This window comes from Brassica napus, chromosome C6, assembly GCF_020379485.1.
Source record: "Brassica napus cultivar Da-Ae chromosome C6, Da-Ae, whole genome shotgun sequence".
Taxonomy (NCBI): Eukaryota; Viridiplantae; Streptophyta; class Magnoliopsida; order Brassicales; family Brassicaceae; genus Brassica; species Brassica napus.
The window spans coordinates 10,726,805-10,746,598 of record NC_063449.1 but is presented as its reverse complement, the minus strand read 5'-3'; the positions used below and the strand labels follow the sequence as shown (position 1 = coordinate 10,746,598).

At 36.6% G+C, this 19,794-nt stretch overlaps 3 protein-coding genes across 13 annotated transcripts; all 3 read right to left on the bottom strand.

The window, feature by feature from the left end:
• Positions 1-4,849: 4,849 nt before the first annotated feature.
• On the bottom strand, positions 4,850-5,176 carry LOC106350601 (uncharacterized protein At4g02000-like). The gene has a single exon (XM_013790465.1). The coding sequence runs from the start codon at positions 5,174-5,176 to the stop codon at positions 4,850-4,852; it is 327 nt and encodes a 108-aa protein (XP_013645919.1).
• Positions 5,177-10,510: 5,334 nt separating this feature from the next.
• LOC125588336 lies at positions 10,511-11,230 on the bottom strand. The gene has a single exon (XM_048759633.1). The coding sequence runs from the start codon at positions 11,228-11,230 to the stop codon at positions 10,511-10,513; it is 720 nt and encodes a 239-aa protein (XP_048615590.1).
• A 3,686-nt stretch (positions 11,231-14,916) lies between these two features.
• On the bottom strand, positions 14,917-18,800 carry BNAC06G06880D. Of its 11 annotated transcripts, none has more exons than XM_022705265.2 (7): positions 18,274-18,798; positions 17,930-18,095; positions 17,534-17,658; positions 17,374-17,431; positions 16,107-16,226; positions 15,694-15,822; positions 14,917-15,615 (listed from the first exon to the last, which is right to left on the bottom strand). In XM_022705265.2, the coding sequence occupies exon 7, from the start codon at positions 15,602-15,604 to the stop codon at positions 15,164-15,166; it is 441 nt and encodes a 146-aa protein (XP_022560986.1). In that variant the 5' UTR covers positions 15,605-15,615; positions 15,694-15,822; positions 16,107-16,226; positions 17,374-17,431; positions 17,534-17,658; positions 17,930-18,095; positions 18,274-18,798; the 3' UTR covers positions 14,917-15,163. The 11 variants fall into 11 exon arrangements, 7 of the variants coding, with proteins under 7 accessions (XP_022560986.1, XP_022560985.1, XP_022560984.1 ...); XM_022705264.2 differs by having other exon boundaries at positions 17,374-17,435; positions 18,274-18,790; XM_022705263.2 differs by having other exon boundaries at positions 14,917-15,608; positions 17,374-17,658; positions 18,274-18,800.
• Between the last annotated feature and the right edge of the window lie 994 nt (positions 18,801-19,794).

Below are 19,794 nucleotides of genomic sequence, written 5' to 3'. Positions count from 1 at the left end.
GCGATATCCTTTTCTCAGTACGCGGCTTGCTTCTAACCGCCGTACGCACCAGTAAACCCAACACGTACCGTTGCTCGGACGCGGGCTGCCGGAACCAGATCCGACCGGTCCTTTCACGGCGATCTCTGTCTCTCTCGATTTGATTCCCCCCTCTCTCGGTATTTCTCTCCAGAAAATCGTGTCCCGGACAGATGTCCGCGATCTCCCCCTTAAAGGAAACAGATGGGCGGTTTTCCTTCCCCACATAACCGCTCCCGCGCCCATTTAATTCATAAACTGCCCTCGAGCAGTTTCTGTCTCGGTTCCGTAACTACCTTAGCAGTTCCCGTCCCAGTCAGTTAAGTGGTCTGGCAACCACTCAGAACCGCCCTATAACTGCTTCGCTAACTGCTTATTAACTGCTCCGGTAACCACTTAGTAACCGCTCTCGGTAACCGCTCTCGGTAACTGCCAGATACTGTTCCCGCCATTTTCCTTGGTTAATCAGTTCATGTTTAGCTCTGTATCCGTTCCCACCATAACGTATATTAATCAGTCCTTTGGCCGACTAACTACTCTCGAGAGACAAGTCCAACTACCTTGTCTGAATCCGACCAGCTTAGTCCGTCAAGCTCAGCTACTATGTCTAGACCCACAGTAGAGTCTTAATCCGGCCAATACAATCCACACGACATGTTGCACATGCCTTGTTCGTCTGATCAGTCAAACTAACACTCGACCTTGGACTGATCCAGCTCAGACTGCGGGACGGGGATGCTACAAGTCTCCCCCACTTGGAATGAATTCGTCCTCGAATTCTGCAGTTAATAGAACTTTGTTCTATCCAATCAGAATTGCTCCAACATACGGCACTCATGCCTTAACTTAGTTCTCATACTTTCGGTCATTCGACCATTACTGTTCTCAAAACTTTCGGGTCAAAATCCCACTCACAGATTCAATTCAGCTATCGATTTCCTCAATTTAGTGCCTTTCCACATACTTAATCTCAGCAGACTCAGTTCAGTTCACCAACTCAGTAGGCATAGTAGTTCTTACTTCCGAGCACTCTCTTTGTGTTTGGACACGCACCTTGGTGAGAATGTTGGACTCCCAACAGTGCTGACCAGTTTACCTCAATTCTCAAAGTGTTAACTCACTATCTTAGCTAAGTTTTCCAGCTTAAACCTTAGCCGATCACAGTCACTTATTGACTCAGATTTTGTCCTTCCGGAACTCAGTTCCAACCACTCTCAGTCTGATCCTGACTTGACTGTTTGATTCTCGCACTCTAGTGTTCCTTAGAATGGCCTAACTCCAAGTACTAGGAACTTAATCTTTTCAGAACGCATGGATCTCATCTTGATCCTTACAGTTGTTTTCCTCGGATCACTCCCTCCCTGATCCTAACCAGTCCCCGACCACTTATGATCGACATCAGCTTTTCTCATATCTTTACTGATCTTTATTGACACCTCCGGATCATTCTTGATCCTTGCAGACATTTCTTACCGGATCCTACACTTGATCCCTTGCACAGTTTCCCTTTCGGACTCCCAGTCCTTCCCGGTTCACAATCCCATAATGACAAACTCATCTTGTTCCCATTGACTCAGTCACATTTATGTCTTGGAAACTCAACTGTTCCTAAAGACATCAGCACATACAGGACATACCAAACAGACAGACGTCCTACAGACATGTGATGGCAAACTCTCAATATTTCCCATCCATGCTTTCATCACGATCAGAAACCCACAGTAGTGAACTCCTTGAGTTCCAGTAATAGCACAATTATGTCTTGGAAGGTACATCTCCCACAGACATCAGATTGAGTTTCCGCAGACTAAAGTACAGACACGCGATGGCGAACTAATCTAGTTCCCACCGACGCGATTACAGTTACGTCTTGGCAACTCTCCGGTTCCCACAGACGTCAGGACAATACACGCGATGACAGACAGTCACGTCTTGGAAACTCTCGGTTTCCATAGATGCCAGAACAGACAGTATCTGTACAGTTATGCCTTAGCAAACCCATTCAGTTTCTAATGGCATATCATCACCACTAACACTAATGTTTCAGTATTCCCACTTGTCCAGTTGATCAAACACTTAGTCTAGTCTAGCATTATCATTCCAAGTCATCGAGCAGCCGTCTAGCAATCCAGCTAAGTCTTAATGAGCATCTCAGCCATAAGCACCTAGACTGATCTAGACTCTCACATGAAAGGAATCAATAATCTAAACTCAAATGATCATCCCAAATTTTCGAGTCATCATCAAAAATTCAGCAAGCCTTAGCAAGCATCACAGCCCCTAAGTACATTGTCTGATCTAGACGCTCCTGGTAGGAACCGATCATTTACTACTTTTGAAACTCTGACCACAACTCATCATCAATAGCATCTTATACCTCCAAGTAGTTTCTTGATCACTTAACAAGTCTTTGGCAAGTACACCTGACTTCCAATCTCTTGTTCCGATGATCCCAACTCTCGGACCGCACAAACCTACTAAGACAATCAAGCTTAGTCAGTCTTGACAATTCCATTGTCCATTTCTTTATATCCAGACTTGCTTACACTTGCCACTTGCTATGTATAAGTCTTACGCAGATTTTTCCGAATCCTTCCATGGAACTTCCAGTTTCAATTTCCCGGGCCAGCTTGTTCATTACCTTGAAAATCTTTGAATCCGTCTAAGCATTCTCAACAGACGTTCCATTCGAATGTAAGTCTTTGTACTTCACATTCCAGCATCAGTGCCTTAGCCATTAGTCCTTAGGCTCTTCCACGGACGACTTGTCCAATTCAGTTTTTCCGATTCCCTGATTCTTTCAGGTTATCTCTCAGCAATCCATCTATCGCATTAGCCAGTTCATTGAGATTCCATCTCAATCCTCGGACCACCTGTCCAACTCTGTTTCCGTTCACAACCTTCAGCTCATCCACTCGGCTATTCTGCCTTGAACCTTTCCGCTGAAGTCTTATTTCCAAATTCAGTTATGGACGTCTTGTCCATACAGAGTTAAACTCATCAGCTCCTTGGCTTCATATCCGACATCATTGTACTTGACAGTTCCTTGTCTTACTTAGACTTTTCCGAAGCATCCTTGGCTTCCTCGAGCCACTTGATTCAATCCTAACTTCAGTCAGCTTATTATCCTTACGCTTCGGATTACACTTCGTCAATGTTTCCCGTTTCTTCACTTCAGAATCAGGATCCATTGACTTAAATAAACCTCTCAGTTGTTTCCAACACTTACAAAAATTTATTGGATAACTCTCTCGAGTAATCCACTACAACAGACAGTATAATAAACATGTACCTTACTGCCTCGGTGCTTTGTTATCTGAAAATCCATCCATACACTCCGTCCTTGCTGTCTTCCTGCTTCCCATCCGTCTTATCCAGCTAGCTCGATCAGATACTTAACCGAATCCCCTTGTTCCTTAGTCACTCAGCCAACCATCCCCACGTGACCCAAGTAACAAGGAGAGATGGCTTTGTCTCCAACCAGCCATCCAGAACAGACAGTACGCTAGCCATGCTTAGCGCCCCAGAACTAGTCCCTGATCACACATGGATCAGTCAGTACACGGTCGGCTCCACAGCCCTCGATCCAGTCAGTTCTCCTCACGGCCATCCTGCCCTCAAACCATCCAGTTCTAGTATCACGCTCCCTTGATGCCGTGTACATCAGTACACTATCCAATCCAGTACAAGTCTCAGTTCAGTCAACACCAAACAATAAAGTTTCGGCCTATACCATAGCCGGTACAGAACGTTAAGACTCGATCTGAGCCCTAACCGCCAGTATCACGTTCCACATCCATTCACAGCACGGTCCGACAGCATAACTTTCGTATCCAGACATATACTCGCGTTCCCGTACGCTACTAGTGCTGCTCGTAGTCCTACCAGAACCCACCGGACAGTCCATCGCTTGCTCCCTTCAATACGTTGAATGCCGTCTCAAGCGTTAGATCCCAGTCTCATATATATCGATCGTAACCGCCCGCGCTTTGTCGATCCATCAACCCAGTCAGCACCATGCGCGCACCCGGTACACGGCTCCTGTCGTACAGACCAAGCCGATCGTCCCACTCTCTCGGTTTGTGCACGGATTCAGTGATCGTAACCACCGTACATACCCTTGTATACATCACGAACCGTCGCGATATCCTTTTCTCAGTGCGCGGCTTGCTTCTAACCGCCGTACGCACCAGTAAACCCAACACGTACCATTGCTCGGACGCGGGCTGCCGGAACCAGATCCGACCGGTCCTTTCACGGCGATCTCTGTCTCTCTCGATCTGATTTCCCCCCTCTCTCGGTATTTCTCTCCAGAAACTGTGTCCCGGACAGATGTCCGCGATCTCCCCCTTAAAGGAAACAGATGGGCGGTTTTCCTTCCCCACATAACCACTCCCGCGCTCATTTCATTCATAAACTGCCCTCGAGCAGTTTCTGTCTCGGTTCCGTAACTACCTTAGCAGTTCCCGTCCCAGTCAGTTAAGTGGTCCGACAACCACTCAGAACTGCCCTATAACTGCTTCGCTAACTACTTATTAACGGCTCCGGTAACCACTCAGTAACCGCTCTCGGTAACTGCCAGATATTGTTCCCGCCATTTTCCTTGGTTAATCAGTTCATGTTTAGCTTTGTATCCGTTCCCGCCAGAATGTATATTAATCAGTCCGTTGGCCGACTAACTACTCTCGAGAGACAAGTCCAACTACCTTGTCTGAATCCGACCAGCGTAGTCCGTCAAGCTCAACTACTATGTCCAGACCCACAGTAGAGTCTTAATCCGGCCAACACAATCCAGACGACATGTTACACATGCCTTGTTCGTCTGATCAGTTTAACTAACACTCGACCTTGGACTGATCCAGCTCAGACTACGGGACGGAGATGCTACAGATTGCCTATGAGTAAGTTTTTGGCACGTGTAGCATATTTTCTGAAGCCTTTCATAATCATACAATATGTTAACAACCTCGCCTCCTGGTAACGTCACTTTCTTTGATCTTCGCAGAGGTTTCGAAACATCAAACTTAACAAGAACCCTTACGTAGTCTTTAACTTGAGGTTTATCTGGATCAAAAGCCACTTCCACTACTTGAGCAGCAAAATCTCCAAGAGACCATAGCGCTTTTTTGGTGTAGTGGTTGATTGGAATGTTTCTCATCTGCACCCAAACAAAATATATACTGCAGATAATCCGGTGGTGGCCTCTCCACCCATCTCTCCAAAACAATAGGCCACAAGTCGTGAGTATGGACTCCTCTGTTGAGTACATCGATCAAGTGATGCTCATGTTTAAAGATAAATTGAAATCTCTCCCTCGAAAGAGCAATTCCTCTGACTCGATCATACATATGCCACTTCCGCGGCATGTTCAGGATCAAATCAGACATTTTTTGACACTGGGGATTTAGCAGCCTTCCAACCAAACTTAGTGCGTTCCTACCCGTTGAGTAGAACTCCTGATGATCAGGAAGCACGATTGGCTCTTTCTCTTCCTCTAAAGAAAGATGCAGAAGGGCGTTATCTAGATGCGATGTCAGTCTTGTTCCAGCTTTAAGAAGTGAAACCAAAAGGAAACAGAAACAACAGAAACCCCTTGATTTGAAGATAAACTTGAAAGGATATCAAGAACAAACTCAAGTATTTCTTTTAGATTTGGATGAGAAACGTTGAAAAAAAACACCAAAGAGGATAACTTTCAGATAGGGAAACGTGTTTTGTAGAAAACGATGCCCCACTTTGCTTAAGGTGTATTTTAGCAAACAAGGAAATAAGCCCAAAAAAGGGACAAAGCTAAGATACGCCGAGAGAAAAATCTTTTATCCTCAGATATTTTTCGCGATCTGAGAGACCTCTTTTGTATAGAATTGCTTGGTTTCTTCTCCTTTTGTATGTTTTAATATGATATACTCCTTCCATATCATAATACATAATGTTTAAAAAAAAATTGTTTCAAAATATATATTTTTTTGATATTTTTGTGTCAATTTTAACTTTACTGAAAACTATTTAATTAATTAAATTATGCATATTCTTTTATAATTTGTTGTATTATTTTTAATTTATATTTTTGAATATGTTGATAAGAGAAACTGTATTTTCTTAATCTTTTTGATTTTCTCTGACATATCATATATAATATATAATGAAACATTGTTAATATATCCCTTTCTTATTATTTGAGGAGCATTAGATAAAACTAACCTTTACTTCATGTGTTTATTACATGTGTGCCATTTTCTACGTGACATCACCACAAACTCTCTCACACCTTATATTCAAACACTCTTTCTTAACTAGACTAATTACAAAATTTGCCATTGCTAATTACATTAAAACTTCCGTATATACTATAAGCTTATTGACTAACAAAATAATTTATCCCATGCCCTACTACTCTTTGATTACAAACGTTTCAATTTTCAAATACGCAGAGATTTTATTACCATAACCACAGATTCTTCATAATTATCGATTTCAATATGAAAATTCGTATAGTCTGACTTAAATATTAATGCCTTTCTATATAGTTAAACTATATAAAATCCATTGTGTACGTATGTATCTACATATCTACTTATATATGTGTTGCTATATCACGAATTCGTTATATATGTGTTGTCAAACACAATGTTCAACAATTCTTACATAATCGTAAAATTTTATAGATATATACATACATTTTTTCAAAAAAAATTGCATAAAACGATCTAATATATAGTATTTTTAAAAGCTAATAATAGTTTCAAATCTCCTCCATTGTATGTTAACCACGTTTATCGTTTCCATAATTATCAATGCAATTGTAATCGACGATCATTTTATGATAGTTTGGATTCAAGGCAACACAATTTAATACATTACCATTTCGAGTGTTTCGATAACATATGAATCAAAATTGATTTGTCAATCACGGGATCAAATAAATTATTGTCAATGATAATGTTAGCGTAGGAAATGGCAACACAATTGACGTGAAAAGAGGAGTTTTCTATAAAATTTATGATACAATATTTCAAATGTAAATGTAGATTTTGTTTTCAAACAAAGACTTCCTTTTTGGATATGTAATTACTGAGTATTTTTTTTTACTCTCAATAAGCCATATATAATAACATTGCTATGCATTTTAAAGATATAGTATACATGAAATCCTTGCTATGCATTATAAATATCTTTGCTATGCTTTTTAAAGATTTTCTTACAGCAATAATGGCATTGGTGAAAAGAAATATATATTAAAACTTACATATTACAATATTTTTCTACTTGAAGGGATTGTCAATCACACAACACTTAATGGGACATACGATGATCTCCATGATATTTCAAATCAGGAATGTATAAAGATAAATATGACACTATTGGAATAAATGTATGTTATAGGAGTTGAACTCAATAATTTCTATACAAAAATTACGACGAAAAATGAAAAGTTTCAAAATCAGAATTGATTATTGATTTGAGATCGATTGATTTTTTCAATCAAGCTGCAATCTTTGTTTCCTTATATTAAAAATAAGAATAAAATGTTTTCTGATTTTGAAAGATCAATTCGCAAATAGAGTAATAAGGCGAGTTTCAAAATAGAATTGTAGCGCAAGTTATTCAGTATTAATTATTGAATATTACATATATTTAAAGCGATTTCGAATAAAGATAGCAAACCCTAGACCCAAAACTTCTTGTATATAAATATGTAGCTGATGTTAACATCTCCTCACCACAGTCTATATCTCAAAACATTGTTACCAAAACATTAGGTTTTTCTGATTTTACCTAGGTGGTAACATTGTCATTTTACCTAGGTGATAACATCGTGATTTCACTTTATTATGTTATTCTATCACATATGCTGCAATATCATGTTTTATGATTACAGTAACGTCATCATTAAGTGTGTTTTTTATGGTGTCAATACTCATGTTTTTCAAGAATTTTATTAGTTTATTGCTTATATTTTGTTTTATCTTATATGTATATTTTATTTTATGAAAACAATAATTCTATTGTATGTGTTTTTTTTTCCTTCATAATTTAGTTTATATAAGTTTTTGATTACTCTTATAGATTAGCTTTCATCCGAATCACATACGATTTCATCATTTGAAATCTAATCCTTCCTCATCGTATATATAAATAGGTTGTTTGGAGCACATCTACTCATCACATTCTTCTTCCCAAACCTTCATTACAAATTCGATCTTGCAAGCAAAACACTTATGGTGGATCTCAACTCATTATATAATATGTAATCTTGTAACTATAAGTTTTGCATTTCTAATATCTATAGATTAAAAGTTATAATCTCTTTTAATCCATTCATTCCGCGTAGGGCGCGGATATCACCTATTGTTATTATATGAAGAAAAGTTCAATGATTGACTGAAGTGTCTCAGAGTTTGTCTTTAACCTAATTATGTTAATTAATTCGATAATATTTTCCATTTTGGTCCACATAACTTGAACTAAGATAACGGATAATTCTTTTTCTATATGGTAATGTATGTATCGTTATCAATCACTTGTCAAACTATGCGCGTTTAATCCTACCAAAAAAAAAAAAAAACTATGCGCGTTTAACTAGATTGAATGAAAACTTTGCCTATATATATGCTAAACTTCGAATACAATTATAAATCCCAAATGTTATTATTCAGCGTACTACATAGGCCTAGGACGGATCCGGATATCCGGAAAATTCAGGGTACCCGGATCCGTGAATTTAATATCCAGATCCGGATTCGTCGTTTTCGGATATCCGGATTTCGGATATCCGTCCCGATATTTTATTACCCGCAGATATCCGGATCTGGAAAAATAATTAAAAATAATATATTTTTAAAAAATACTAATTTTTAATATAATAAATCAATTAAATATTTATAAATATATTTATATATGTCTATAATATTGAAAAACTAAAATATAATATTATAAAATTAATTCATGTATAAATATTAATATATCAAATATAAATATTAATAAAATTTAAAAATTTAATGTGTTTTAAAAATACGGATCCAGGTCCGGATATCCGGACCTAAAAATTAAGATATCCGGATCCAGATTCGGTTTGGACGGATCCAAGATTTTACTATCCGGATTCGGATCCGGACACTCTGAATATCCTATTTTCAGAGCGGATCTGGAGCGAATCTCGGATCGAATCTGGATCTCGGATAATAAGTCTCATGCCTAACTACTATATAATGTTTTTAGATCTGACGATTTCCCTCAAAAATAATTGTCATGAACAATTAAAACTGGTAACCACAGAAAGGCATATATATATATATACCCAAAAATAATTAAACACAACCCATATGAGTGTCAGAGTTGTCATTTTGTGTGAACATATATCAATAATATATAACATGTTTTTGGATGTCTTGGTCTGAGTTGAGCATATTCAGACCCTATTATATAGTCATGTACACAATATCTATATGTAATGGTACGAGACGGTGTTATATGGCATCAAAATTCTTAAATATTATATAGTTTATTTCATGCGCAAGAAGGTTCAGTGACATAAGGTATGACGTAATTTGTTTTGTTTACTTCATGCGCAAGGAAGAGATAATGTAAATAAGTTTCTACGACATCGTCACTAACTTTACGCATTTGTCTCCATACTTGCATAGCTCTATTGACCCATTTTGTTCAATTAAATGCGAGATAATATAATATGTTACATGCTAATTAATGCATTATTTAATTATGTAAATGTTATTTATACCTTGTAATATATTGAAAAAAATTACTCTTTAAAACACATTTTCACTTTCCAATTACACAAAGAAACACTTTCCCCATGTAAAACTGTAGTTTGTGCCTTTGTGGACAGTCACCAAGATTCAGAAAATGAATAAATGATATCTATGATTTCTGTGTACGTTGCATGACGGTTGAAAATCAGATAAAACAAATACTCCGTATTTTCTAGATACAGCATATCGCACTACCACGTGACGCCGTACAGGTGACAGATAACGAAAAAAGTGGGTCTACATTATTGAGTGGATAAAGCCGACCCATTAAGACTAAGGCCCGTTATTCTATAGTTTTTGTCAATCCACAATCGATATCAACCAAAACGGCCTAGATCTAATGGCCCAGATTCATTATCAGTAGCATTCCTCTAGTTCCCTTTACTGGTAGCTCCAAGGTACTTTATTCTACTACAACAAAACACACTGAGACTACTTCTTGTCTTATATCAAATATTTTTAAATTATGCATATGTGGGTTTAATGGTACAACACACAGTAAGTGGTATAGATCTGGCAAAACATTGCTAGAGTTGAATGGGAACAATGCAATCAAAGTCATGGACGATGCTGATATACGATTTTTTTTTTCCACTAAAATGTAAATATCATATAATGAAAAAAAGATTTTACGAAGAAGATTTTAAGTTTGAGCCATCTTGGCAAAAAAGAGAGAAAAAACAAAATTGACCATAGAGATTACAAACTAACAAGGAAGAACCTTATCTCAGCCACATCGCCATGAGCGAACGAAAATGCTTACTAACTCTCCTAACTGATATAATGTTTCTCATGTCTTTGTCAATGCCATAGAAGATAGATTCTGGTGAGATCGAAGTCTGGTTATGCATTAAGTTGTTTCTTTGTTTCCAAAGATGGAAGATAGTGGTTTGAGTAGCCAACTTTCGTAGCAAAGTGAGCTTCTTGGACGGTGATGATCTGATCCAAGACAACAGCTCAGACCAGTTGGTGAGCAATGTTGAAGGCGATTGGCACCTGAGAAGCACCTCCTTCCAGACTTGAGTGCTATATTCGCAGGTTAGCATGAGGTGGTCTCTGGTTTCATCAAATCTGGAGCAGAAAGCGCATTCCGCAGAGACGAGCATTCCCCAGCCAGCGAGCCTTGATCTTGTTGGTAGTCTGTCGTAATTCGTCACCCACATCGTGAAGCAGTGCTTGGGAACCGCCCCCTTGAACCACACTACGTCCACCCAGTCCTTTTTCTCTTGTCGTGATCTAAGCACTTCCCACGTAGTGGACGACCTGAAAACACACAAAGGAGAATTACCAGCAACCCATTCGAATATGTCATCCTTATCATGAGTTAAAGGAAGAGTAAGAGTAGTTAAGTAAGCATGGAGTTCCACTTCCTGCTGTGATCTTGGATGCGGTAATGACCATGAAGATCCTGAAATAGCGTCAGACACCATTGCATTCTCCATGATTCTCAATACACGAGGCCCGGCCGGTCCTATAACCGTGGAGAGCTGATATACAGTTAGTTGCTCGTTCTGTTCTTTTTGCTGCTGTTGGAACCTGATGTAACACACATCATTAACTTAACGAGCTTTGGTTTTCTAGTTTCCTTTTCTATGTTAGTTGCTTTTTCCTTGTGCACTGAGGTTTCAGTTATATTTCATAGCCGACTAAGACTTTATTTCGCTATATATAGGACAATTTTTGATTATTGATTTGTAAAATTTAGAGCGTTGTGTTAAACAATTTTTGAATCCTTACTTTTGGGCATTCTCTAAGAATTCAATAGACTAAAAATACTAAGTTAACTAGCATTCTTAGAATTTAACGTTACCTTCCATCGGTTACTTCCGCTCCATCAGAACCGCTGGCCAACGTTGCACAACTTACCGTACGCTGGTACAGAATCTGATCCTCTACTGTTCCGTTTGCTTAATGGTTTGAAAGTGTTTTTTTCTTTATTGTCTCAAATCCTTTTGCATGAGAGTGCGTATGACAAAGTACTTGAGCAACTCCTTACTTCATACAAACAAGTCAAGATCGGTGATCCTCTTGAAAAAGGGACGTTGTTAGGACCATTACATACTCCTGAATCGAGGAATAACTTTGAGAAAGGAATCGAAGTCATCAAATCCCAGGCAAGTACCTCAAGTCCAAAGAGTTCTTTAAACCTTTTCAACTTTCGGCTAAAACCATTTTGCATTGCAGGGTGGTAAAGTACTAACCGGCGGTAAAGCAATAGAAGGTGAAGGAAACTTTGTGGAGCCTACGAAACTTGAGATATCATCAGATGCTGCTGTTGTTAAAGAAGAGCTATTTGCTCCGGTTCTATATATATGCTCTAAAGTTTAAGGTAAAAAGTCTTTAGAAATCATATAAGACTAATAGAATTTATATACAAGTAAACATCTTCTTGTGGATATGGACAGTCATTTGAAGAAGTTGTAGTGATAAACAACTCGGTTCCTCAAGGTCTAAGCAGCTCCATATTCACACGTAAACCTAAAACACATCTTTAATTGGATAGGGTAAGTGCTCTTTTGAAAAGCCACAATCTTTTGTACTCCAGTCTACTGAAAGTAGGTTTTGACAACTCTCTAGACCAATGGGAAGTGATTGTGGGATAGTGAAAGTGAACATACCGACGAATGAAGATGAGATAGGAGGTGCTTTTGGAGGTTAGAAAGCGACTGGTGGTGGTCGTGAAGCTGGTAGTAACACTTGTAAGCAGTAACAATTTCTCTCTCTCTCTCTGTTTTGATTTAATAGATTTTCCAGTTTAAGTTTTTTTGATTGGTTAAATCGGTTTATCTTTTGTCAGTACGACTACGATCAACTATGGGAACAAGTTACCTCTAGCGCAAGGAATCAACTTCGGTTAAGTCCCCAGAGATTTACTTACCGGTTCATGTTGTATTTGGCGGGATGTTTGTATGGGTTAGACCAATGAAAATTGATGGTCCAGTTTATGAGAGACCTTGTGAGGTACTCCCACTAATGATGGTCTCAATTTCCACTTGGCAAAAAAATTGATGGTTCAATTTATTATTAAAAAATATATTTACAGTAAAAATATTTTATATATTAAAACAGAAGTAACAACCTTGATTTATGTGTGATTTTTAAAAAATGGACCTAAAATGGATCTAATAGACCTAGTGGACTTATTCCTAGAAAGTCATGTTACATTTAATCTCTAATCTTATCATTTAAATTTTGGGACTACCAGAAATTTTTATTGGCTATCAATAATTGGATTTACAGAATAGATGATCCATTGGATTTATAGATAATATAAATTAAATAGATATAATTTAATGTTGTAATACTATACCTCCATATGTTAAATATTTAAATATTTGTCGATGTCAACTTTTAAAATTATAAAGATTTTCTTAAAATAACAAAAATCATATTATCTAGCAATGATTAATCTTTACTACCTTAAACCAATGAAAACAAATTTTAAACTATATATTTTATTTTAAAATTTAAACAAAAACTAAAAGTTTAATTATTTACTCGATAATATAAATATATGAAGCGAAAAGTTTAATTTTTTAAAAACTTTCTAAATTTGTGAAATGTTACAATATCTTTGAATATGACAATAAAACAATATTTTACTAATCTTTATATATATAGTTACGATTTTAATAATGAAATAATAATTCAAAAAAATATATATATATAGAAGAAGATACAAATACATGTGAAAGTTTAAAATAATCTATTCAATGAAAAATATACCGTAAACTTATTATGTTTTAAAAATTGATAGACACATATATTATAATATATACCAATTTAGAATTGAAAGCAAAATATTTATATAAAAATAAATAAAAACAAAAATCTGCGCAGTTCAAAATCTAGTTTTTTTTTAAGAGACTTGTGTGGTTTCTATCCACTGTGGATATTCTTAGGTTGAAGATGTTATAAAAGTATTTAAAATCGTTTCTAATATTTCTTTTCACTATCTATCTTACTTTTATCATTATTTTTTATAAATCACTTTATCATTATTTAATTTTTATTATAAAAAATCAGTCTAAAACCCGCAGTAATGCTCTTAATCTTTACGAAAGAACTTCTCTCTGATTTTATAATCAAGTTTATTTTGATTCGGTTGTGTCTCTGAATATGAATACGAATTGCCTGTGAAAATGTTTTATTTTATCTTCATCGATTTTAAATAGCGGTTTCTGTTTTGTAAAAAGTTGTATTAAAGTTTTGCGCAAGAATTGTGTGGATGGATTTGCAGCGAAGTTGACATCTTGAAGGTTTTTCTTTTGAAAAAATATTATGTCAAAAACATGAGGGGGTTTGTTGGAGAAGAGAAATAGATAGATGACATCAGATTGCTGTCCGTTCTTGATCAACGGCAAAGGTAGCCAATATTTTTAGCGGACGTCCGAGTTTCAAGCAGGTTGCTCATAACAATTCTCACTGCCCAACAATTGACAAACTTATTATAAGCTTTTTGGTTATATAACCCAAAGGCCAACAACATAGATTTGGCTTCTTTGGAACAAGGAATATGCCATGGACAAACAATAAGTCCTGTTTCAATCTCACACCAATCTTAAGATGCTGATTCTTTGTAGATGTGTATACAAATTTCTGTTTGTAGACCTCTTTGTGTACATAATAAACAATAACTACCCAAGTGAAACTAAAATATTTATTTCTTTGTCAATACTATATCAATAAGTTTATTTAAATATAGCTATCTAAGCATATTACGAAGCATTATTCCTTGTGGTGATACAACGTTTTTCTTCCGTAGAAGCCGGCCAAATTATATTTTGAGAAATTTAAAATACTTAGTGGAACCTAGAATCTTCCTCTAATATTTAAATTTCGATTAATATTGATTACTGAAGACTAGACTAGATGAGAAAACAGGTTCCACATCACACATATTGTTTGTTACTTGGTTCTGTAATTAAATTAAAAAAAATATTATGTTTTGAGCATTTTAAAAACAACATTATGGGTTTATTTTATTTTATTGTCATAACACAAGATAAACATGGTGACAATTATATCTTATTTAACATTCGGTTATTTAAACGAACATTTGGGACAAAATTAACGATAAATTAGTTTAAAATCATATCGTAAAATAAATTCCAACAACCAGTCCTTATTATCACACCAAAACTTCCATTAGTAAAGGACTCGTATCAACACTTGACATTGCCACATAAATAGTTACAGTATATTACAACAAAACGATATCCTAATTTTTTCAATTCTATTTACATCATTTTTCATTCCCGATTTTTTTTTCTTTTAAACATCTTTTCTCTAATTTTTTGTAATATATATTATTCATAATCTTCCTTCACACACACGCTTCCTTCTCAGTTTGATTCCTCGCGGAATATTCGAATCTACACACCACCGGACAAAGCAGGCAAGCAACTCCCAGCCCCACCAATCACCGCCGCAGCACAAATCACTCCACCGTCCACAGCCGGAACACTCCTCGGCGACGGCAAAGCTGAAGTCACGACCCTCGGCAAACCCAGAACCAATCTTCTCCTAAACATCTCTCCGATCGCCGATATGAAATCGACGGCCGGAGACGGAGAAGACAAAAACTCGCCGCAAACCTTCACGTGGATCGCTATAGCCTCGTCGACGCCGATCTGTCTCCGGAACATCTCGTAACTCACCGCCTCGGAACAGAGCCCGCAGATCAGTTTCCCGGCGTAGAGAACGCGTATGCTCTCCATATACGCCGCCGTGTACTCTTCCGTCATACCGCATAATTCGCAACTCACGAACTCTGTCTCCGACGACTTCGTGATCGCCATAAAACTCGCAGACATCTCTCTGTATACTAAAGAAACATAACAAGAATCAGTTTTATTTGAATTAAAAAACAGAGACGAATCTGATTCTCAGACAGAACACAAACCTTTTGGTCCGAATCTGAACGTGTGGTGATAAATCTAGTAAGTTATGTAAGTACACGTATGTATGTGTGTAAATGATTTTGCTATCTCTCTTTCTCCCACTCTGCTACTTGCGCTTCGCCGTTGAATAGCTTGGAGAAGAAGAAAATCATTTTATGAAATAAAAGAATGATCAAACACAGGAATACTTAGAATTCATTTCAGTTATCAGAACAAAAAAATTGTAACTTTTTGCAGTTTTTTTTGGTTGGAAAACCTTTTTTTGCAGTTTTGCTTTAAAATCGTTGGTGGAAGAATGAGGGAGATAGAGAAAGCAGATGTATTTATAAGGATTTATAAAATAGAAAACCGCGACTCTTTCACACACTCTTCATAAACAAAACATTTAAATGATCAAAAGGAGGAAATAGTACACAATATTTTGATTTGTTCCTTATAATTCCACGTCCGCATATGTTGATGCGGATCAAACTGCCAATTGATCGTTGCCACTGTGTGGAGTTGCATGCCAGCTGAGCATTTTATTTTGTTTTGACTGACAAACATAAAATCGCATTAGGTTGAATTGTTAGTGAATATGTATAGCTGTAACATGATTTTATGTTTTCCTGGCAAACATTTACAATTTTGTTTCTGACAGAAATGAAGTTAGGTTAAGCTCAAATCCTTTTCATACCGCCAGACTACTACTATTTGATTAGTTTACGTGATTTTTTTTTTAAATATTTAAATTTATTCCAATTTTTTTTTTTTTTGGTAAACATGTTAAGATTTATACCAAAAGATTTTAAAGTAAAAACTCACAAACAGTGAAGTAACTTAAGCAAAGAGTAGTTAAATTGTTCGATTATGAGTTTGTTTCTAGTAGAAACTAAATTAGTGATTAGACGAAGATGATATCCTATCTTAAACTTTATCAGAAAATGTAACATTCAGAATCAGATTACCGATATATACTGTCTTAGGATTAGTTGAATTTAGGTTTACACATATAAAAAACAAAAAATATGAAATTTTATAAATCAAATTGCAATTAATTTCCAAACTAAATGAAATGGATTAGACTTAAATCAATTTAAAAGTACAAGTTAAACAGATTTTTGATTGTACCAGTTTAGTAACACATGTTTTTTGAAAAAGAATACATGTATTTTTTTTTTTAACAGTTATCATGATCTTAACGTGCAGGCTTTATTTGGCAAAAAGTGTCAATTATGGTATTTTTGATCTTCGATAATCTGGACAATTATGAAGTGCACGAATGGATGAGACACACACGTGGACGAAGAAGAGTTGAAAGCGTGCAAGATAACTCTAAGATCATGATTATTCCTAAACCTTAAAGGGGTTCTTAATAATTTTTTAGTAATAAATATAATTTTAAGAACTTTTGTTAAGAAACACATAAAATTTATGATACAATGCTAGTTTCTTAGTTAAAGGTTCTTAAAAAAAAATTAAACATTGTTGTATACTTGTTCTTTTAACTTCTGGAAAATCAATCACCAAGATATGAATATATGAGATGAAAGAAGGGGATCCATGAGGAAACTAGAACAAGAAGGAAGAAAACAAAGCGTTACTGGCAACATGACAATGAAACAACAGATCTGCATTGTGAATCATCCAATCATAGGAATTAAAAGCTGTGTGATAGACAAGATAATCTGAAAAAAACTCACAGTATAAGCATCACTTAGACATGTATACATCATCAAGTTCTTGTTTTACCTGCACCATCTAACTGACGAGTTGTACCACACATCAATAATAACAATAACTGAGAAAACACAAACTGAACAAAGCAAAAGAATATAAATCCAAAGGAGTGCTATAACTAACCACCATACACGGGCTGCACTAAAGAGACCATTCCCATCATAAACAACCACTCCATCTTTATTATCAATTCCAAGAGCAGAACGGCCAGCAGCAAAAGCTTGCTCAGACGGTAACATATGTGGCAACTGTTACAAGACATTGGTGTATCATATTAGATGATCACACTCATAGCACAAGAAAGAAGCATAATAGGAAACACAAAAGGGAAAGTTACAATACTATGAAGTTAACAACAAAGAGTCAAGATGTTTTCAATGGATGTAATAGAATGAACAACCATATACTCACTAAATTTATGTTGAAAATGGCAGCACAATAAGATAACTTTTATATTGATAAGATTTCACTTCATACAACACGTTTTTATTCATAAAAGGGGAAGATAGTGATTCTTACACTTGTTGATCGATCTGATATTCCATCCAAATCAGAAAAGAGAGCACGGGGAATATGAGCAGCCTGTAGTAGGAGAGAACAAAGTTCATTAGGAGCAAAGCCTGCTTTTGCTTCAACTCCAGTAGAAGCTATAGCCAGAGCCTAAGCGAGTGTAGAATCCTCTCTTCTGCAATTATCATCACAACAACACACAAGAAAGAGTCAAACTTTATAAAACAGAGCATCGATTTGACGCTGACCTCATCACAAACACACAAGAAAGAGTCAAACTTTATAAACAGAGAGTAAAACAGAGCAGAACCCAGTAGGTAAAGCAGCGATCAAACGAACACTCAGTGACTTACACTCAGGAAGGCGGCGAATTTAAGGGTCTTTTGCGGAGAAAGAGAAGGAGTGAAGCATGCTCTTGTTTTACGTCTAAGTCTAATCTAGTCCGATCAAATTCTAGTTCGATCTAGTTCGATCAAATTCTTTCGAGCGTAGACATCACTCTCCCTCTCCCTCTCCCTCTCTCTCTTCCTCTTCCTCTTACTCTTGCCCCAGAGCTCAGAGGTCCTTTCGATTGGTGAGCCACCGAGAGAGAGGTCCGTCGTCGTCCACGAGAGCCACCGAGAAAAGCCACAGAGACAGACCTCCCGTTGAGTCTAGGAGACACAGAGAGGGACAATATCGCTGTTGAAGTCGCATAGAGAGAGGTTTGGACGGAGAGAAAGAAGAAACCGAACAAGCCAAAAACGACGCCACCTCTCGTCTCTCTTCTCGTTGCCCTACACGTGTCCACTAAGAGTCGACTCTTCCTTCTCCTAAATAAGACGCGGTTCTTCTGTAATTAGGTATTTTTCATTTATTTTTTTTGCAAAATTAGCTTAAGAACCGCGTCAAGACACCGCGGTAATCATGCTCCTAGATCGGGTTAAAATCGCTTGCCTTGAAGAGGATAACTAAAGAAGGTTCGTCGAATATTACCATTATTGTATACTTTAGTCAACTATTTTATCATCTTTTAATTGGGTTGTTGTGTTGGCAATTATGCATCTGGAAAAGGGTAACGAACGAAGGCTTACGCTAGGGTTGCGTTAGAACAAGCAAACCTTATGATAGAAGATCACACTGTTTTTTCTTTTGGACAGCAAGTAAAATCACAATATCTCTATTTTGTGACGTCGATTGTACTTGGTCTACTGACAAAAATAACATCGAATACATTGCTGCGCTGTCGATTTTTATTAATTTGTTTGATAACAATTTTCTTCCAGAAGTTTCATCTGATCAACTGACTTTCAAAGTCGTTGACATTTTGCATGTTGATCTTAAAGAATAAGAAATCAAGATGCATTTAGACGTGTTTCTGAAGAAAAGTACACAAGAGTCACAAACATACAATAAAAGCAATTAAGCCAACATTTATCAACAAATGGACTGAGTACTGAAAGTCGGTAACAGGCAAACAACACATTCAACAAATATTCTTACACGTACAAAAGAGTGACTGCCACATACTTCAAGAATAGTATGGTTAAATCTAGGGTTTAGTGAGCCTAATCTTAAAAAAAGCATTCATATTTTTAAGTTTATAGTCATATGTAAGTCGAGAATTGTATATAGAAGCTCAAAATGTCAAGGTCAATAATTTTCTTAATGATACTAGAAGTGATTGGGATAAGCAGAAACTTCGAGATGATGTTGTTGATGAAGACTATGAACAGATAGTAGCACTAAAGATAAGCTCAAAAGCTAACCATGATTGATTGGGTTGGCAGGATGAAATATATACAGTGAAATCTGGATATTGGGTGTGCACACATCTACCAGATAATGACTTCATAACTCCAACTCAAGGCATATTTTCTATGGAAACTTATATC